General features: G+C 36.5%; 1 protein-coding gene across 1 annotated transcript in view; it reads right to left on the minus strand.

Annotated features, from left to right (window-relative positions):
* The window catches only part of LATS1 (large tumor suppressor kinase 1), a 46,887-nt gene that overhangs the window by 21,530 nt on the left and 7,343 nt on the right, over positions 1 to 18,014 (minus strand). The window contains exons 3-4 of the mRNA XM_037819293.1: positions 12,230 to 13,743; positions 9,746 to 10,328 (exon numbers count right to left, since the gene is read on the minus strand). Coding sequence (XP_037675221.1) covers positions 9,746 to 10,328; positions 12,230 to 13,743 — 2,097 coding nt within the window. The remainder of the gene's footprint in view (positions 1 to 9,745; positions 10,329 to 12,229; positions 13,744 to 18,014) is intronic.

The raw sequence follows: 18,014 nt of genomic DNA on the forward strand, positions 1-18,014 counted from the left end.
GGAGAACATCTTCTTGACCAAAAGGGGGATGTGAAAGGAAATGAAATAAGCTTCAGTGGCAGAGAGATTCCAAAAGGAGCCGAGAGGTCACTCTGGTGGGCACTCTTACGCACAATTTAGACAACCCTTTTTAGGTTCTAAAGAATTGGGGTAGCTGGTGGTGGATACCTGAAACTATCAAACTACAACCCAGAACCCATGAATCTCGAAGACAGTTGTATAAAAATGTAGCTTATGAGGGGTGACAATGGGATTGGGAAAGCCATAAGGACCACACTCCACTTTGTCTAGTTTATGGATGGATGAGTAGAAAAATAGGGGAAGGAAACAAACAGACAAAGGTACCCAGTGTTCTTTTTTACTTCAATTGCTCTTTTTCACTCTAATTATTATTCTTGTTATTATTTTTGTGTGCGTGCTAAGGAAGGTGTCAGGGATTGATTTAGGTGATGAATATACAACTATGTAATGGTACTGTGAACAATCGAAAGTGCGATTTGTTTTGTATGACTGCGTGGTATGTGAATATATCTCAATAAAATGAAGATAAATAAAAAAAGAAAATAAACCCCCCCAAAAAAAAAAAAAAAAGTAAGTGGCAGGGAGAAGGGGTATGGGATGCTTTGAGTGTTCTCTTTTACTTTGATTTTTATTCTTATTTTCATTTTTATTTTTTGGAGTGATGAAAATGTTCAAAAATTGATTGTGGTGTTGAATGCATAGGTATATGATAAAACTGTGAACAACTGTACACTTTGGATGATTGTATGGTATGTGAATAAATTTCAATAAAATTACATTAAAATATATATATACATACTAGAGACACACAACAGCAGATTTGAATAGGCAGAAGAAACAATAAGTGAAATACAGGATAAAACAATTAAATGTGAAAGCACAAGAGAACTAATGGTGAAAAAAAACTGAATAATTTAACATGGATCTCAGGGAAATGATGGACAACATGAAGTGTACAAATCTAAGAACTATTGGTGTACCAGAAGGAGAAGAGAAGAGTAAAGGGCTAAGAAGAGTATTAGAGGAAATAAATAGGAAAAACTCCTCAACCCCTCTAAATGACATAAATATGGAAATCAAAGAAGCCCAATGATCTCCAAATAGAATGAATCCAAACAGACCCATTCCAAGACATAGACGAATCAGACTGTCAAATGCTGAAGAAAAGGAGAAAGTCCTGAAAGCAGCAAGGGAGAAGCAATTCACCATATACAAGGGAAATCACATAAGACTAAGTAATGACTACTCAGCAAACGCTATGGAGACGAAAAACCAGTGGTATGACATATTTAAGATTCTGAAAGGGAAAAATTGCCAGCCAAGAATTCTTTATCCAGCAAAACTCTCCTTCAAAATAGAAGGAGAGATTAAAATTTTCATAGACAAATAAATGCTGAGAGAATTTGTTAACAAGAGACCTGCCCTATAAAAAATACTAAAGGAAGCTCTACCGGTTGAGTAAAAAGGAAAGGAGACAGAGGTCTAAAAAGGGCACACAACTGAAGAATATTAGTAAGGGTAACTTAAAGGAATAAGAGACCGAGGGGGGAAAATAGATCTAACAATTAAAAACAAAAGGATAAGATGGCTGGTTTAAGAACTGCCTTCACAGTAATAAGTCTGCAAATAAATGGATTAAACTCCACAATTAAAAGATACAGACTAGTAGAATGGATTAAGAAGTATGACCCATCAATATGCTGTTCACAAGAGACTTGTCTTAGACCCTGCAACACAGAAAGACTGCAAGTGAAAGGATGGAAAAACATATTCCATGCAAGCTTCAAAAAAAAGAAAGCAGGGTTTCTTTCTTTTTTTTTTTTTTTTGTCTGATTAGTACAAATATCAGACAAATATCAGAAAAAATAGACCTTAAATGCAAAGACGTCATAAGAGACAGAGAAGGACACTATATATTAATAAAAGTGATAATTCACCAAGAAGAAGTAACAATTATAAATGTTTATGCACCCAATCAAGGGGCTCCAAAGTACATGAAACAAACATTGGCTAAACTGAAGGGAGCAACAGACATTTCTACAATAATGGTGGGACACTTTGGTATACCACTCTCTTCTATAGATAGACAAACTGACATAGGACCAAGAGGGAAACTGAGAACCCAAACAATGTAAAAAATGAATTAGCCTTAACAGACATATATAAATTGTTATATCCAAAAGTACCAGGATTTACATTCTTCTCTAGCACTCATGGAACATTCTCCAGGATAGATCACATGCTAGGGCACAAAACAAGTCTTAATAATTTCAAAAGATTAAAATTTTTCAAAGCACATTCTCCAACCATAATGGAATGCAACTAGAAATCAGAACCAGATCTTTCACAAATACATGGAGGTTCAACAACACACTCCTAAACAACCAGTGGGTAAAAGAATAAAAATTGCAAGAGGAACAGGTAAATATCTAGAGACGAATGAAAACGAGAACACAACATACCAAAAGCCTATGGAATGCAGCGAAGGTGGTACTGAGAGGGAAATTTATACCTCTAAATGCATACATCAAAAAGGAAGAAAGAGGTAAAACTAAAGACCTAACTGAACAACTGATGAAGCTAGAGAATGATCAACAAACTAACCCTAAAGCAAGTAGAAGAAATAAAAACTATTAAAGCAGAAATAAATGAGCTGAAGAAGGAAAAAACAAAACAAAAACAAAAACAACAACAAAAATAGAACAAATAAAACCAAAAGTTGGTTCTTTGAAAATATCAAAAAGATTGACAAACCCTTAGCTACAGTGACAAAGTAAAAAAGAGAGAAGACAGAAATAAAATCAGAAATGAGGGTGGGGACATTACTATGGATCCCAAATAAATTTTTAAAAAATCAAAAGAGGACACTATAAACAACTGTATGCCAATAAACTAGACAACCTAGAGGAAATGGACAATTTCCTGGAAACACATGAACAACCTAGACTGACCTGAGATGAAACAGAAGACCTCAACAAACCTATCACAAGCAAAGAGATCTAAACAGTCATTAAAAAGCTTCCTACAAATAAAACCAGGGCCAGATGGCTTCACAGAGGAATTTTACCAAACTTTCCAAAAAAGAACTGACACCATTCCTGTTCACTCTTTCAAAAAACTGAAAAAAAGAGAACACCAGCTAACTCATTTTATGAAGCTAATATCACTCTTATACGAAAACCAGATAAAGATACTACAATAAAGGAAAACTGCAGGCCAATCTCCCTAATAAATATAGATGCAAAAATTCTCAATAAAATACTTGCAAACTGAATCCAAAGGCACAATACAAGAACCATACACCACGACTAAGTGGGGTTCATTACTCGCATTCAAGGGTGGTTCAATATAAGAAAATCAATCAACGTAATATAACACATTAACAAATCAAAAGGGAAAAGTCAAATGATCATCTCAATAGATGCTGAAAAAGCATTTGACAAAATTCAGCATCCCTTTTTGATAAAAACATTTCAAAGGGCAGGAATTAAAGGAAACTTCCTCAATATGATAAAGGGCATATCTGAAAAACCCACAGCCAGCACAGTACTCAATGGTGAGAGGCTGAAAGCATTCCCCCTAAGACTGGGAATGAGACAAGGACGTACCTGTCACTACTATTATTCAACATTGTGCTAGAAGTTCTAGCCAGAGCAATTTGTCAAGACAAAGAAATAAAAGGTATCCAAACTGGAAAGGAAGTAAAACTGTCATTATTTGCAGATTATATGATCTTATATACGGAAAATCCTGACAAACTGACCACAAAGCTACTTGAGCTAATAAACAAATTTAGCAGAGTGGCACGTACAAGATTAATGTGCATAAGTCAGTAATGTTCCTATACACTTTTAATGACCTAACTGAAGAGGCAATCAAGAAAAAATTCCGTTCACAATAGCAAATGAAAAAATCAAGTACCTAGGAATGAACTAAACCAAGGATGTAAAAGACCACTACACAAAAAATTACAAAATGCTCCCAAAAGAAATCAAAGGAGACCTAATTAGGTGGAAAGATATTCTGTGTTCATGGATAGGAAGACTAAACATTGTTAAGGTGTCAATTCTACACAAACTGATCTACAGATTCAACACAATTCCAATCAAAATTTCAACAACCTATTTTGCAGACTTGGAAAAGCTAGTTATCAAATTTATTTGGAAGAGAAAGGGGCCTCGAATTCCCAAAAACATTCTAAAAAAGAAGAATGAAGTGAGAGGTCTTACACTTCCTGACTTTAAAGCCTACTATAAAGCCACAGTGGTCAAAATGGCATGGTGTTGGCACAAAGATAAACACAGTGATCAATGGAATCGAATCGAGACTTCAGAAATAGACCACCAGATCCACAGTGGACTGATTTTTGGTAAGTCCACCAAATCTACCAAACTGGGACAGAACAGTTTCTTAAACAAATGAGGCTGAGAGAACTGGATATTCATATCCAAAAGAATGAAAGAGTACCCATATCTCATACCCTATACAAAAATTAACTCAACATGGATCAAAAACCTCAATATAAGAGACAGTACCATAAAACTCCTTGAAGATTAAATAGGGAAACATTTTCAAGACCTAGTAATAAGGAGGTAGCTTCTTAGATCTTAAACCCAAAGTACAAGCAACAAAAGAAAAGGTAAATGGGAACTCCTAAAAATCAAAAGCTTCTGAGCCACAAATAACTTTGTCAAAAAGGTGAAGAGGCAGCCGACTCAATGGGAGAAAATATTTGGAAACTATATTATCTGATAAGAGACTGATATCCTGCATATATAAAGAAATCCTACAACTTAACAACAATAGTACAAACAGCCCAATTCTAAAATGGGCAAAAGATATGAAAAGACATTTTTCTTAGGAAATGCAAATGGCCAAAAAACACATGAAAAAGTTTTCATCTTCACTAGCTATTAGGGAAATGCAAGATAAAACCACCATGAGACATCATCTCACACCAATAAAAATGGCTGCTATTAAACAAACAGGAAACAACAAATGCTGCAGAGGCTGTGGAGAGAATGGAACTCTTGTTCATTGCTCTTGGGAATGTGTAACAGTGTAGCCACTGTGAAGGACAGTTTGGCGGTTCCTCAGAAAAGTAGACATCGAGTTGCCCTATGATCCAGCAATTCTCCTTCTCGGTATATACCCAGAAGATGTGAAGGCAGTGACACAAACATTTGCACACTGATGTTCATAGTGGCATTGTTCACAATTGTCCTTCAGCAAGTGTCCTTCAGCAGACAAGTGGATAAATGTGGTATATACATATGATGGAATACTATGCAGCAGTGAGAAGAAATGAGGTCCTGAAACATATGGCAACATGGAAGAACCTTGAAGATACAATGCTGAATGAAATAAGTCAGACACAAAAGGAGAGATATTCTAGGCTACCACTACTATGAACTCCCCAAACAATGTAAAATCAAGTGTCTTATAATGCAGAATATAGGGGACCTAGAGTTAGACAGAAGGTAGTGAAGGTGGATTGATAACCTAATGGGTTCAGATATGTTAATGAGGGTGAATTTAAAGGTATGGGAATGGATAGGGGTGATGATTGTTCATTAATGGTATTATAAATATCAGAGCTGCATTGAAGGTGAACATGATTGAAAGGGGTTGTTTAAAGGCATGTATCCCACATATTAGCACTACAAATATAAATAAGTGCTTATATGATATACTTCTAAGGTATTACCCTGGTACAAAGATTTAACAACAGAGTGGTATATGGGCAAAACTACCTACTGCATACTAGGGTCTGTAATTTATAGGAATACCTTATTAGTACCACACAAATACCAGGGATAAATAATTAAGGGCTATTAAGAGCTTTGAAGTGTTTGGGTCATGAGAATTGTTTATAATGGAGCGTGATGATGATGGTACAACTAAGTGAAGATAATGTGAGACACTGATTGTTTATCTTGGGTAGAACATATGCTATGTGAAATTAGGAACCCCTTGCTTTATAAGTCAAGCCCTAGATATTGAGGCTTGTTTTGGTGAAATTTATGGCTGTAAAGGGGAGGCTTAGCCCACCTATAATTATGTGTAGAAGTCACTTCCAGAGAACCTCTTTTATTGCTCAGATGTGGTCTTTCTCTCTCTAAGACCAACTTTGCAAATAAATTCATTCCTTCTCCCCAACGTGGGATGGGACTCCCAGGTGAGTGAGTCTCCCTCGCAACGTGGGTCACAAATCCCAGGAATGAGCCTGACCCTGGCATCAAAGGATTGAGAGTGCCTTTTTAACCAAAAGGGGGAAAAGAATGGCAACAAAATAAGGCTGCAGTGGCTAAGAGATTTCAAGTAGAGTCAAGAGTCTGTCCTGGAGGTTACTCCTAGGCAAGCTTCAGCTAGATATGCCACATGGTCACAGTTATGACAAGGCCAAATCAACAGCAGTCCCAAAAACCCTAAAGAATATACCGGTCCCTATCTGAGAAGATATACAAGTTTCGCTCACTAAGTTTATTTTTCAGAAACTTAAATCCTCCAGAGTGTTCCTATGCCAGACAAAACCCAAAGGCAAGAGCCTCTCGAAGAACATTAACCAGATGTGTCCCCCTTTCCTGTAAGGTCGATACCCCTCTTCAACATGAACAAGTTAGGGTGTTCACTGCCTAGACATCCCTGAAGATCGGGAAAGTGATTAAACTAGAGGAAGAGGTAGTAACACACAAGACAGAATTCAACAAAGGATTATAAATACTAAATCTTCATATAATTTTTTTACTTAATTGCTAGGGTATTTGACTAGCTAGAAGGAAAGAACTGAAATGGTAGAACTGTAACCCATAATATTCTTTGAAAATTGCTCTATAACTTATTAAATTGTACTTTGAAAATTATCACCTTTCTGTATATATGTTATATTTCACAGTAAGAAAGTAACTGAAACTGTGATACTGTACCCCATAACATTCTTTGAAATTTCCTGTATAACTGTTAAATCGTACTTTGAAAGATATCACCTTTCTGCATGTATGCTATACTTCACATAAGGAAATAACTGAAATTATGGAACTGTAACCCACACTATTCTTTGAAATTTGCTCTATAGCTACTCGTTAAATTGTACGTTGAAAGTTATCACCTTTCTGTATATATGTTATATTTCACAGTAAGAAAGTAACTGAAACTGTGATACTGTACCCCATAACATTCTTTGAAATTTCCTGTATAACTGTTAAATCGTACTTTGAAAGATATCACCTTTCTGCATGTATGCTATACTTCACATAAGGAAATAACTGAAATTATGGAACTGTAACCCACACTATTCTTTGAAATTTGCTCTATAGCTACTCGTTAAATTGTACGTTGAAAGTTATCACCTTTCTGTATATATGTTATATTTCACAATAAGGAAATAACTGAAACTGTGGAACTGAACCTATAAAATTCTTTGAAATTTGCTAACTACTCATTAAATTGCATTGGACAGTTATCACTTTTATGTATAATATGTTATATATCAAAATTAAAAAATGAAAAACAAATTAGCCTAAGATTCAGTAATACTCAATGTTAAATGATGACAGTATAAGTCATGAATAGGCAGGATTAAAATTTTGTTATTCAGACTACTCCCTGTTAACTACTGTGGATAAACTTTCAAACAAATTAGATTTGTTGTTTCATTCATTAAACAAATATTTGAATAATAAAGACAATGGTGAATAAAAAATACAAGGTTATTTTCTCAAGCAGCTTACATTCTAATATGGAAAGAAACACAACAAATAGACACATAGGAAACATAGAGATTAGAAAACTAAGTATATATTGGGTAGTAGAGGAACACCTAATGAGGTGACATTTAAACTAAAATGTAAAAAACAAGAAGGACCCTAACATTTGAAAATCTGTTCAAGGTATTCCAAATAGAAACAACAGGAGCAGAGGAAAGACCACTGTGGCTGGTTATTAGGTAAAGTAAGGATGGTAGCAGAAGCCAGCTTACATGGGTTTTTTAAGCCAAAAGAAATGGCATGCATTCTACTCCAAGTACAGCTTTTGGAAAGTCTGAAGCAAGAGAATGACAAATTAAAAAAAAAAGGTGGTGGTGGGGGACCTTCCAGCTGCCATGTGGAAAAAGATTATAGGGGGCACAAGAGACAAAACAGAGACCACTTACGAGGCTACTACAGTGAGCTTGGACTGGGATAACAGTGGAGACAGAGAGAAGTGGACAGATTCAGGATATATTTTGGAGCTGGAGTGAATGGAACCTGTTGATAGATTAGATGTGAAAGCATGGGGAAAAAGAATGAAGGATAACTAGGCAAGTGGTGGTTATAAAATTTACTAAAATGGGGAAGACTGGGTGGGGGCATATATGGGGGTCATGGAATGTTCTTTTTTGGCAATGCTAAGTTTGAAAGACTTATTAAAAATCCATGTGAGGATATTTATTAAGCAGCTGGATTTAGAAATCAGGAATTTCAGGGAGTGGCTAAGTCTGGAGACAGAGATTTGGGAGTCATTGACATTAAGATGGTATTTAAAGTCATGGGACTAGATGAAGTCACCTGAGAAATACAACTCAAATTATCCTAACTTAATAATTATCTGAGATCTTGATTAAAATGCAGATTTCCACCCTCCAGCAAAGAAATTCAATGGAAAAATGGGGCTTTTAAGAGCCCCAAGTGATTCAGGTGATGTGGGAGACAATGAATTATATTATGCTGAACAATAAAGTAAGTTCAGGTGTCTCAGTTTGATCCATTTAGTTAATGTCTTAATCTATTTAGCCTACTTAATTTTCTGTGTTCACAGAAGCACAGGAGGCTACTAATACCTCAGAATACTGTTGTAAGCACTAAATTAGAATGTATGTAAAGCATCTAGTACATAGTAGTATTCAACAAATATAAGATCCACTTCTGCTTCTATTAGCACTTGGAGGGATCTTGGTGAGGCAGTGTGATTGGTAGAAATAAAATGGTTTCCAAAGCCTAGCCCTTACACCTACTTTCTGTCTGACCTTGGGCAATTTAATCTAACTAAGTCTGTTTCTTGATCCAGCCTCACAATGACATTGTAAGGATTAAACAGAATAATGCACATAAAGTGTTTAGGGTTAAAAAAGTTGTGTCAGAGTCATACCATGGAATAAGAAATAGCAGGGAAAATAAATTTTATATACAATGACACGGATGAAACTCAAACATATAAGAGGTCAATATAGAAGAATACATAGAGAATGATTACATTTAAATAAAAGTTCAAAAGTAAGCAAAATGAAATAATATATTGCTTAGGGAAATAAACATGTTGTAAAAGTAAAGAGAAAAATAAACTGATTACCAAGTTCTGAAATAATTGTTATCTCTGTGGAGGAGGGAAGGGGAAATAATTGCTTAGGGGCTCCTAAGGCACTAATCTAGTTCTTAAGTCAAATGAAGGGTGTGGGTCTTCACTTTACAATTATTTCAAAAATGTTTTTATTTGTATGACAAATTACGAAATGAAATGTAAAGAGGTTGACTAAAAACATTAATGATATTTAGAAATAATCAAATCTAACATTCACTTTCATTTTATGGGTCTAAGTATTTAAAGGCTCTACCTAGGTTATTCAACAGTCAAGACCTGACTCAGCTCCTGGCTCCCCATCCAGTATTGATACCATCTTACATTTTCCTTCATTACTAAATGGCATATAACATGAACAAACTGAAATAAATTTTAAGATTTTACTTACCACTCTGATAGTACTTAGAATCATGTGTCCATCTGAAGCCAGTGCAGAGGCCAAAGTCAGTCAATTTAATATGACCATCACGATCAATCAAAATGTTATCAGGTTTAATATCTCTATGAATAAAACCCATCTTATGAACACTTTCGACTGCACAGGTAAGTTCTGCTATGTAGAATCGTGCCAGATTTTCTGGAAAGATGCCCATTCTAATCAATAGGCTCATCATATCACCCCCAGGAATGTAGTCCATTACAAAGTATAAATTGTCCTTATCTTGGAATGAATAATATAGTCGAACCACCCATTCGTTGTCTGCTTCAGCCAGGATATCTCTCTCAGCTTTAACATGAGCAACTTGATTTCGAAGCAGAACATCTTTCTTTCGAAGAGTTTTTGTTGCATACAAAGCCTTGGTGTCAACTTTTCTTGCTAGACAGACTTCACCAAATGCTCCTATTCCTAATGTCTTTATCTTCACAAACATTGACTTGTCCATTTTAGCCCTTTTAAGACGGATGTAATTAGACTCTTTTTGGCAAAGCATCTTTCTCATTTGATCCTGGGCATCTTGAGATAATCCAACCTAGGCAAATAAACTAAATATTAAATGAGGAATTATCTTCTATATTGAGTATTAAGAAATATTTTGGAAAAAGTCAGGCATATAATTAAGGTTAAATGTGCAATAATATTTAATAAAGCATGTTAGAAATCTAGAATATATTCCAGAGAAAATTAATTATCAAAAGCGCAGCTTAAGGAATAGTTAACAGGATATTCAGGCGAGTATATAGACAGATTTTGCTGTTGGGAATAAGGAAAAGAGGAAGTCAAAGGTGAGCTTTCTATCCTCTCTGGTGCACTCAGAAAAATGTTCTCACTGTGCATTAAACAAACATCTGTTAACATGCATTCTCATCTCTCTCCATGCATATTCATCCCATATAATCTGATTAGATTGCCTTCATGATATGCTTCTCTTTGTGGAATACCTAGGCCTCAAATATTCTTCCTCCCATTTTATCCTTCGTGAAAAGAAATTCTTTCACTCTAGGTTCATTTATTCTTAAAAACGAATATATAAAGAACAGAAGAATACCATCTCTAATCTGACCACCCATTGCCCATTCTCAGTAAGTAAACAACAGCCAATAGCAAGTCTTCCCTTATGTCTTTCTCAGGGCATTTGAGTAAGGATGGGACTCAGTCTACCAAAGCAAGATGCAAAGGGTTTCTCCTATCTTATTTAAAAGGGACAATCTGTTGGGTTACAAAGTATCTTTTAGCTATTTTGGAATATTTCTAAGAATAATCAATGTGACTTATGAAGATATTTTAAAAAGTAGATAAAACAAAAACAACTTCTAAATTGACATGGAATATCTGGACATAGAAAAGAGGAACAGTTAATTTTTGGCTAATTAATCAAGAGCTAATTAAAGTGTTTAAACAGAAAAGGAGTTCATTGGAAAAGTAGGATCTAAATTTAGAAATGCAAGACTAACTGAAATTTTGCAACCTCATGCTTATGTTAGGAAGAACATTTGCATGCAAAGTCTTAGTATAGAACTGTTTCTCTTAAAATTTTACTTGCCTACACAGTAATGGAGGCTACAGAAGTCAGCAAAGCTTCCAACACCATAAAAGTTTAAATCAGCTATTAGTGAAAGTGAAGAGGAAAAAGGAAAAATAAACTAAGAAAATACATAAAGACAGACTTTAGTAAGAAACCCTAAGAGCTAAAATATAGTCATACAGAATTGTCATGGTTTTTCTCATCTAATAAAATCCAATTTATAGCAGGAATAATTACTGAAAGAGCAGATTTAGAAAAATCATTTTAAAAGAATGGCCCTCTCAATTATGTGAGAAAGTTCAATCACAGATTCAAGCCTCTTGGATTCTAAATGATACAACTAAGATCAGAAGTCAAACCTTGGAACTCTAAGCATCTGATAAAAACAATAATAATGAGATAATACTGCCATATCTCATGACAAGTAATGAAGTGCTGGACAACCAGTGAAGTGTGCTGTGGAACCACAATCTAGAGATTAATCTAAAATGAGAGTTTACTTCTCCTGATCTCCTTTTTAGTATGGTTTGATTTAATAAGTGTGTCAAGAAATGGAACCCAGATATTTCTAGCTTATTTTTAAAGTTGTAAGAAAATGTACAAAACCTAGAAAGTAACTCTTGCTCCAATTTCCATATAAAGGAATTATTTACACCTAAACTGTACACTATAAGTTACATTTTTCTTAATTTACACAAGTCTTATTAAAAGAAATTTTGAATGAATCTTGAAATATTACAATAAGAGGCTATAAAAAAATTTAATGTTTACTCACTTTAAAAATTGATATTGTACTTAGCTATAACAAGAGTAAAATATATTTTAAATATATTTTAAAAAGTATTTTAAAATAAACACCAAGCAAATAGATGATCAAATATAAAAATGGACATTGTAAAAGGTTTTACCCGCATCATTTCATTTTCTAATTGTTTTTTACGATGTAGACGTTGCTGGTGAGATTTGAGTACATTTTCCACATGCTGCTCCATAAAGAACTTAAATGCCTGAGGAGAGTAACTTTGAATACGGGATTCCCTTCGCTCTTCATCTTTCTTGTTTTTCCTAACGGTGATAGGTGAAGTTGTGATCTGTTTCTTTTCTTTATCTCCACTATCAACATTTTCATAACTTTTATCACCCTCATCCTCCTTGGGCAAACTGGGCTGATCCTCTTTGCTAGATTTATTGATTGATTCATATGGAGGAACAGATGGGTTTTGGTGCAGCAGATGTTTTGGATAAGGTGGGGGCGGACCTTGATAGCTTGGAGCTTCAGCAACAGGTGGCATAATAGTCATATTTGAAGTGGTCCCCTCAGAAAAAGGACTGGGCTGAGCAGTCTGGATTGGCTGTGGTATCCAAGAAGGGTGCGTGGGTGCTAAAGCAGTCTGTAGCTCTGGTTTTAATACACGCATGCTTTTCACAGGCTGTTGAATAGGAGCTGGTGTGATAGCAGTTACTGTTGTAGCTGAAGGCTGAGAATTAGCAGAGTGACCTGTTCTATTTCCTAATGGGTTATTAAAAGAATTTGACCTAATTGGTATGTTAGGCTGCCATGTAGGGATTTCATGCCCACTGCTCGGGGATGACTGTGCTGGAGCAGAGGATGACTGAGGCCAAGGTGTTTGTAGTCCAGGTACGCTGATGTTATAAAGTTCCATGTTGTGACTATTTCTGTTTGGCACCATCACAGACTGAGGAGCATTTCCATTTGTGTATGATGAAGGAGCAGCAGATGCACCTGTTTGTAAAGCAGAAGGGCTCTGTCCATTAGCTGGGGTCAGCGGATAGGGAGGGGGTGGCTGCCGATTCACAGCACCAGCAGGGACAACATTTTGGTGCATCATATAATCAGTCTGACCACTCCCATTCTGAATTCCAGGTCTCCCTGGTGGAAAGTTAAATTTATTAGAACTCTGCATGATGATTGGTTGTCGGCCAACAGGAACAGAACTCATGCCTCTCTGTCCCTGATTAGGAGGATTCATTGGGGAAGTGTTAAGAGGCGGTGGGGGATAGCCCTCCTGCCATGCCCCAGGTGGAACAGGAGAGATTCGAGAGATTACATATTCCATGTTCCCAGAATAGCGCTTGGTTTGAGAGTTTGGTTCCCACAAAGGGGGAGGTGGAGTTGTTCCTCTTGGAGGGGGGGTCTGGCCTCTTGGAGGTGGTGGAGGAGTGACGCTCCTTACTTGAGGTGGTGGTGGGGGATTCACCCTTTGTCCATTGCTAGGGTGAGCTTGAGCAAATGTTGTTAGGCCAGACCCTGATAAAGGTCTTCCTACATCAGTCTGGGAGTTGGGACTTTCAGAACGATAGACCACACTTTCTCCTAATGGTGGGCCATGTCTCTGAGGAACTAAGGATTCTTTAGAACCTTTCCAGCTCTGTTTGCGGTTAACTGATTGTTGCACACTCCCTATGGTCATAAAAGAGAGAGGAAAAAAATAGGTTTTTAGCATCTCATTTTTGAAATACTTAGCTTGGAAGTCTGACACTACCTAATAATACTCAATTCTTTCTTGAGAATTATAAAAATCAAATTTCAGTAAATAGTCTCATTTTACCTTTTACAGTTTTCCTTATATTTGACTAAGGAATACATTCTCATGGTTCAAAATTCAAGAAGTCCAAAAGGATACCCACCTCTGTCTCCCAGCCAACCAATTTCCTTTCTTGGAAGTAACCAGAGTTATCAGTAAGATATTTTAGTAATATACGAATAGGTATATACCTATTATATATACAATTGTGCCCAGCTTTTTTCATTAAAAAAAAAAAAAATGAAGATTCTAAATCAGTATATAAAATGTTTCCTCACTCTTTTTTTTTAATGTTATCACAGTTTTTAACTATCTAGATATACCCCAATTTATCTGTTCATTTCTCCTATGGATGGACATTTAGTTATTTCTAATCTTTTGCATTACAAACAAAAAAAAAAAATCAGCATTGAAAAGTTTTGTTCAGATCCATTTCATATATATGTAAGTGTATCTGTAGAAACATTATTAGAAGTGATATTATTGAGTCAAAGGGTATGCCCATTTGTAATCTTGATACCTACAACTAATTTTAAACATATTTCAATATGACTTTTAAAACAGAAAAAAAGACAGTAGGGAATAATTAGCTGAACACTGAATAAGGTATGAAAGATTTTGCAGAGCCTGCCTGTAATGGAATTTTCAAATAAATGAAATAGACAAGAAAATATACAATACCAGAGAATGTGGTATTTAAAATATAGTAGTCTGGAGGCTTATAAAAAATATGTAATATATTTTTAAAATATGTAAAACATATTTCTACAAAATACAATACATATAAACATACACTTCAGAAGGACAAAGGGTTTAAATGCTAACAGTGACACCATAAAAGTACTAGATAAAAACAAGTAAAAATCCAGTAAAATTGGTGTGGGGGAACTCTTTCCAAGCATGACAAAGGTAGAGAACATGAAGCACAAGACTAACTAGATCTGTGATAAGATAAAACCCTTATCACCATTAAAAAGAAAACAAACCTGCTGATGTTCTCACAAACATTGAGGAATGGTGGTTTAATGTGCAGAGCCCTCTATCATGGTACTTGCCCTTATGAAGCTCCTTACTGCAAAGGAGAGGCTAAACCTGCATATAATTGTGCCTAAATTCCTCTTTGTTGCTCAGATGTGGCCTCTCTCTTTAGCTAAGCCACCTCGGCAGGTGAATTCATGAACTTGGTGAACTCACTGCCCTCCTCCCCGTGTGGGACCTGACTCCCAGGGCTATAAATCTCCCTGGCAATGCAGCATATGACTTCCGGGGATGAACTGGGACCCGGCATGGTGGGATTGAGAACATCTTCTTGACCAAAAGGGGGATGCAGAATAAAATGAAATAAAGTTTCAGTGGCTGAGAGATTTCAAATGGAGTCGAGAGGTCACTCTGGTGGACATTCTTATGCACTATGTAGATAATACCTCTTAGGTTTTAATGTATTGGAATAGCTAGAAGTAAATACCTGAAACTATCAAACTCCAACCCAGTAGCCTGGACTCGAAGACGATTGTATAACAATGTAGCTTACAAGGGGTGACAGCATGATTGTGAAAACCTTGTGGATCATACTCCCTTTATCTAGTGTATGGATGGATGAGTAGAAAAATGGGGACAAAAACTAAATGAAAAATAGGGTGGGATGGGGGGGATGATTTGGGTGTTCTTTCTTACTTTTATTTTTTATTCTTATTCTGATTTCTTCTGATATAAGGAAAATGTTCAGGGATGGATTGGGGTGATGAATGCATAGCTATATGATGGTAATATGAGCAGTTGATTGTACATTATGGATGATTGTATGGTACATGAATATATTTCAATACAGCTGAATTTAATTTTAAAAAAAAAAAAAAACCAACCAATAAGAAACCCCCACAAAAGTGAAAGGTCAACATCATCCTGGAAGAAAATATATTTAATAACACTTACGAAAAATAGTAGTACAGAGTATTCAGTTTAACACTGAACCTTCCTTTAGGCTAGGCAGCACTTTGGTCTGTGGCTTCAAGGCAAGTCATCACTCTGGGCAAGCCAGACAAGTCTCCTGGCCACCAGGCTCCATCTCAAATTCCTCAGCTACTCAGCTGAGGCTAAATCCACCATGTCACTCACCAAGCTTTATCAGTTAAAATATAAGTCCCTCAACCCTAGAGTATACGGCTGCCCCTGCTATTCTGTGCCTCCCATGAAGCCCTCCACACTCTGACCCTTTCCACTTTCCAAACCCTTCCTCTGTGCCCTCTTGATCTGCTGCTCTATCATCAGCAAATGCCCTGTTATCACTGACCTTTTCTCCCAGCTTTGCTGCCACCTCCTTTAAGCTGGTTATCTTCTGCTGATACTACTTTCCTTGCAGCACTCTGAAATTAAAGTTTTCTTGAAAAATAAACTGGGCCAAAAGGTGGAGTTGTATCTTCTTAGCTCTCCATTTATTCTTCCAGGACTATTATTCCTTCATCGTCTTTTTAAAAAGCCTGCTTTATTTGAGGCTCATGCTATTTCGGAGGCCACATTTCTTCTCACCACTATGACAAATGAACTCTCACATGTCTTCCTTACTCACTTACAACTTTGGCATTCTGTCTACCCTAGCCCTGCCCATCATCCTGTCACCTCAGTGTCCACATGGATAAACTGCCCAACACCCTCTCTACTCAGTTTCATGACCTCTCTCCTCCACTCCATCTCAACTGTCACTCCGAAGGTCACATTTCCGATTTTGCTATCACGCATATCTGCTCCTCTTTTAAAATCACTAATTTAAGGATTATACTCTCTAGCCCCAATTCTCCTTTCCCTTTGTTTAACTAGTCCTACTGCAAATGTTCTTCAACCTCATTAATACTTCCATATTGATGCCCTACTCTATCAGTCCTCCTCTTTCTTTATGGCTCTCCTTATCCCATCTGAATCCAAGGTCCATCCCTTGTTTCTTCCCTCTGTATTCCCTTTTTCCTTTCATTTCTATTCATTCATTAGATATTTATTGGGAACAGACTATATGCCAGGAGCTGCTTGAAGCAATGCAAGTACATTGGTGAACAAGATAGCATTCCTAATGTCATGGAATTTACATTCTTGGGGGAGGAAACAGACAATAGACAAGTGACTAGATAAACAAGGTAATTTCAGGGTGTGATAAGTGCTATGAAGGAAAAATAAAGAGTCTTGATAGAGAGAACGAGGAGGATAGAAAGAGATGAAATACAGTGACCAGAAAAGGCTTCTCCAAGGAGATGAATGGAGCTTAGATCGGGCAAAGGTCCTGAGGCAGGAGCCCGGTGTTTTCAAAGAACAAAAGGACACCCAGTGTGAGTGGAGAGCAGTAAATGAGGGGTGGTTGTGGGTGAGACTAGGTGAAGTCTGAGCAGTAGCCAGGTCATAGAGAGGAATTTGGAAGGAATGAGAAGTCATCAAAAGCAGAGAAGAAAGATGCTCTGATTAAGGACTTGAATTATCTCCTCAGCAATATTCTGAACTCCCTTTATGAATCTTATTTTGTACTTGGTTAGCAAAACCCCAGCAATGGATGATTCCAGTCATCTACTTTTCTGCAGAAAGAGACATGAAGGACAGACTGATGCCACTATAAATTAATGTCAGCATTCTCAAATGGACTCAGTGCTGCCAGGAAACCCCACTGCTTCTTGGTCTCCATTATGTCAATTTCTAGACTGCTGTCTCCTGAAACTGCCTGCCTGTTCCTCACGCCATCACTCTTTGTAGATGACCTGTCTAATTCAGAGAAAACAGAAGACATCTCTGCATTTTGGCTGGAGAGTGACCATACCTGAGACATACCAAGATAAAGACTTAGAAGTTCCTAATTTTGTTCAAGGAGTGAATGGAAAATATGGTCAAAGCACTAAGGGAGATTAGGAAAATGACAGATGAACAAAAGAGAATATCAATACAAAGATGGAAATTATGAAAAGGAACCAAATAGAGTTGAAGACTACAGTAACAGAAATTTAAAATCTCCTAGAGAGGTTTAACAGCTGATTGGAGCTGGCAGAACAAAAAATCAGAGAACTTGAAGATAAGACAATCGAAATGATCCAGTCTGAGGCATAGAAAGAATGAGTGAAGAAAAGTCAACTGACCCTAAGGACTAAGCCCACCTATAATTATACCTGGGAGTCAC

This window comes from Choloepus didactylus, chromosome 2, assembly GCF_015220235.1.
Source record: "Choloepus didactylus isolate mChoDid1 chromosome 2, mChoDid1.pri, whole genome shotgun sequence".
NCBI lineage: Eukaryota > Metazoa > Chordata > Mammalia > Pilosa > Megalonychidae > Choloepus > Choloepus didactylus.